This window comes from Gadus morhua, chromosome 17 (genome assembly GCF_902167405.1).
Source record: "Gadus morhua chromosome 17, gadMor3.0, whole genome shotgun sequence".
In the NCBI taxonomy this organism is placed as follows: Eukaryota; Metazoa; Chordata; class Actinopteri; order Gadiformes; family Gadidae; genus Gadus; species Gadus morhua.
This window is the reverse complement of record NC_044064.1, coordinates 3,540,074-3,542,960: the sequence shown is the minus strand read 5'-3', so window position 1 is coordinate 3,542,960 and position 2,887 is coordinate 3,540,074. Positions and strand designations below refer to the sequence as shown.

The 2,887-nt window shown below is 53.2% G+C and overlaps 1 protein-coding gene across 6 annotated transcripts in view; it reads left to right on the top strand.

Moving 5' to 3' along the window:
* The window catches only part of slc24a2 (solute carrier family 24 member 2), a 51,633-nt gene extending 49,174 nt beyond the window's left edge, over window positions 1-2,459 (top strand). For all 6 annotated transcript variants that reach the window (XM_030338800.1, XM_030338804.1, XM_030338803.1 and 3 more), the window contains 2 exons: window positions 464-630; window positions 2,204-2,459. In XM_030338800.1, coding sequence (XP_030194660.1) covers window positions 464-630; window positions 2,204-2,453 — 417 coding nt within the window. In that variant the 3' untranslated portion in view covers window positions 2,454-2,459. The remainder of the gene's footprint in view (window positions 1-463; window positions 631-2,203) is intronic.
* The last annotated feature ends 428 nt before the right edge of the window (window positions 2,460-2,887 follow it).

Below are 2,887 nucleotides of genomic sequence, written 5' to 3'. Positions count from 1 at the left end.
AGCCCGTAGAGCTCTCTGCCTTTAATGAGCTGTTCACCCGCAACGCATTTAATAATTCAGCCGCTTGTGAATATTAACCGCTCTTTAAACTGACAGAATGAATGCGGGAGGAATCAAAGATGACAAATCTCAACGCCAGTCAGCGGCCTAGTTTACGCCCCAGGGAGCTGCCAATCAAACATGTTTTGGAGGGAAAAACTGATTAATGGGGCAGTTTGTCCTCATTCCTCCTTCCAGTCCTTCTTTATAATCCTTCAGTCGTGAAGTTTTAATTAATTTTACCTTTTTAAATGTTAAAAGCAAACTGTGTACAAAATAAATAATAATAACATAATATAATATAATTGACTGTATATATATTATGCATTATAATATAATAGTATAAAAAACGATAATGAAAATTAGGCCAAGAAATATGAAAACCAAAGTCCTGACAGGTGTGTGTCTGTTGCCGTGGTTACAGGTGGGCGAGACCATGGGCATCACAGAGGAGATCATGGGGCTGACCATCCTGGCGGCGGGGACCTCCATCCCCGACCTCATCACCAGCGTCATCGTGGCCCGCAAGGGGCTGGGCGACATGGCCGTGTCCAGCTCCGTGGGCTCCAACATATTCGACATTACCATCGGGTACGAGCCCCGCGTGACCCCCACTTGACCCCTAGCTCGACCCCCACGTGACCTCTAGCTCGACCTCCACATGACCCTCACTTAACCCCCCCTCGACCTCTAGCTCTACCCCCCTCTTGACCCCTAGCTCAACCCCCTTGCGTGACCTCTAGCTCGACCCCCCCCCCCTCTTGACCCCTAGATCGACCCCTGCGTGACCTCTAGCTCGACCTCCACATGACCCCTAGCTCCGGCGTGACTCACTGCCGATGGATTTGCATTCAGCACAGTGTTTTGTTTTTGTTTCTGTGAGACAGCATGATCATAAGGCAAGTCATACCTGACACACGTGTAAATCAAAAGTATAACAGAGACAAAGACAAGAGAAGACAAAATAAATTGCATTTACAAAATAATTCAGGAAACAATACAGATACAAATTCACTGTTAACATTTTCTCTATTATCAGCTTTTATCCAAAGCAAACTCCAAAGTGGATAAGGGCACTAACAAACAAAATATATTTTCTCCTTCATCGCCACTACGTCACTAAATTGTAGGGCCAAAACATGATAGTAGTAGTTCTATTACGTTAGTGTTTCTACTTTCGACAACCGTGGCTATAAGGTAACCTGGCTTCTATGCCCTCGTCCCTACTCAGCCCAAGAAACACTAAACAACCTCAGGAAAGGTTTCCTGAAAAGATTCCAGGATTGAAATGAGAAAGAGGAGTTTACGACCATAAAGCAACGCGTGGTTCCTGCGTGGTAATGACTTCCAAAGCTGCTTCTACAACGGCACCAGATGACATGTCAGCCAAGCGGCAGCACCTATGGGTGCTTTAGGCTCCCCCTCCCCCAACGCAAAGCACACTGCTACCCTGGAGGGCGGGGGGGTTGAAAAGACGAGGGCGGGGGTGGGGTTTACGTTTCCTCGTCCGATCCCAGAAGAACAGATGTGTCCTCTGGAGCGAATCCCAAATGTTTTTAAGGACCCTCGTTCGGTTTCTCAGGATGAGGCAAAGTCGTCCCACCCGATCGCCATGGCGTCCGTCAGGGTTGGGGGGGGGGGGGGGGGGGGGGGGGGGTGAGTTATGTGTGCGATGAAACAAGAAAAAAATGAACTCCCTCGTCTATGGAAGATAATGAAAGCAGAGAGTTATGTCTCTCCGGGAGTCGGCATTAACGTCGACTCGCGCTGATCACAGATCAGAACGTTGGCTGCAAAGCCGGTAGAGCGCTTGCGCGTACCATCAAGGCCTACTTACCTCAGCGACCCGGGTTCGATTCCTGCCCTTCCTGGTCCTTTGCCGCATGTCCTCTCTCCCACACCTTCCCGATTATCTCCCTCTACAATTAAAAGGATAAAAATGCAAAATGGGGGCTACACAATGGTGGTGGTGAGTGGGGTCCCCCCCTTCACTGTAAAGCGTCTTTGAGTGTCTAGAAAAGCGCGATATAAATTCAATCAATCAAAATTTAATCTTAAAAAAAATCTAAAACGCTGTGCGAGCCGTCTCTCGGCGGATCTGTGTTCAACGATCATTTAACGCCTTCGTTTACCCCCCCCTCTCCCCCCTCTCCCCCCCCTACAGGCTGCCCTTCCCGTGGCTGATGTGGTCCTTCATCAACGGGCTGCAGCCGGTGAAGGTGAGCTCCAACGGGCTCTTCTGCGCCATCGTCCTCCTCTTCCTCATGCTCATCTTCGTCATCATCTCCATCGCCGCGTGCAAGTGGCGCATGAGCAAGCTGCTGGGCTTCATCATGTTCCTGCTCTACTTCGCCTTCCTGGTGGTCAGCGTCATGCTGGAGAAGAAGATCATCGCCTGCCCCATCTCCATCTGAGCGCCCCCCCCCCCCTCCCCCGCCCCCCCCCACCACCACTACCCCAAGCCCTCCCCCCTCCGACCCCGACGTCCCCCCCCCCAACCCCACCTTCGGACCTCGGAGCCATCGTTTAGCCTCATGGCCGCCACCGCCACCATCGTCCTTTATACGTCCTGCCCGGGTCGGTTGCTCAACACTCCCCCCCCTCCCCTCGTCGTAGCCTCTCTCCCTTCCTCGCCCCCCACCCCCCCTTCCTCCACCCCCAACCCCACGGCCCCAGCCGGCGAATCCCCGCCCGCAGGACTCCCTCACGGGGAGCCGAGCAGGCGGCGCCGCAGGAGACGAGAGGCACCAGGGGGTACGGGGGTGTTCCCCCAGGAGGGGCAGGAGGCCGGCGGACAGACCGGCCCAGCGGGTTGGGGTTCCCCTGGTGTGGGGCACGGAGAGGGGCA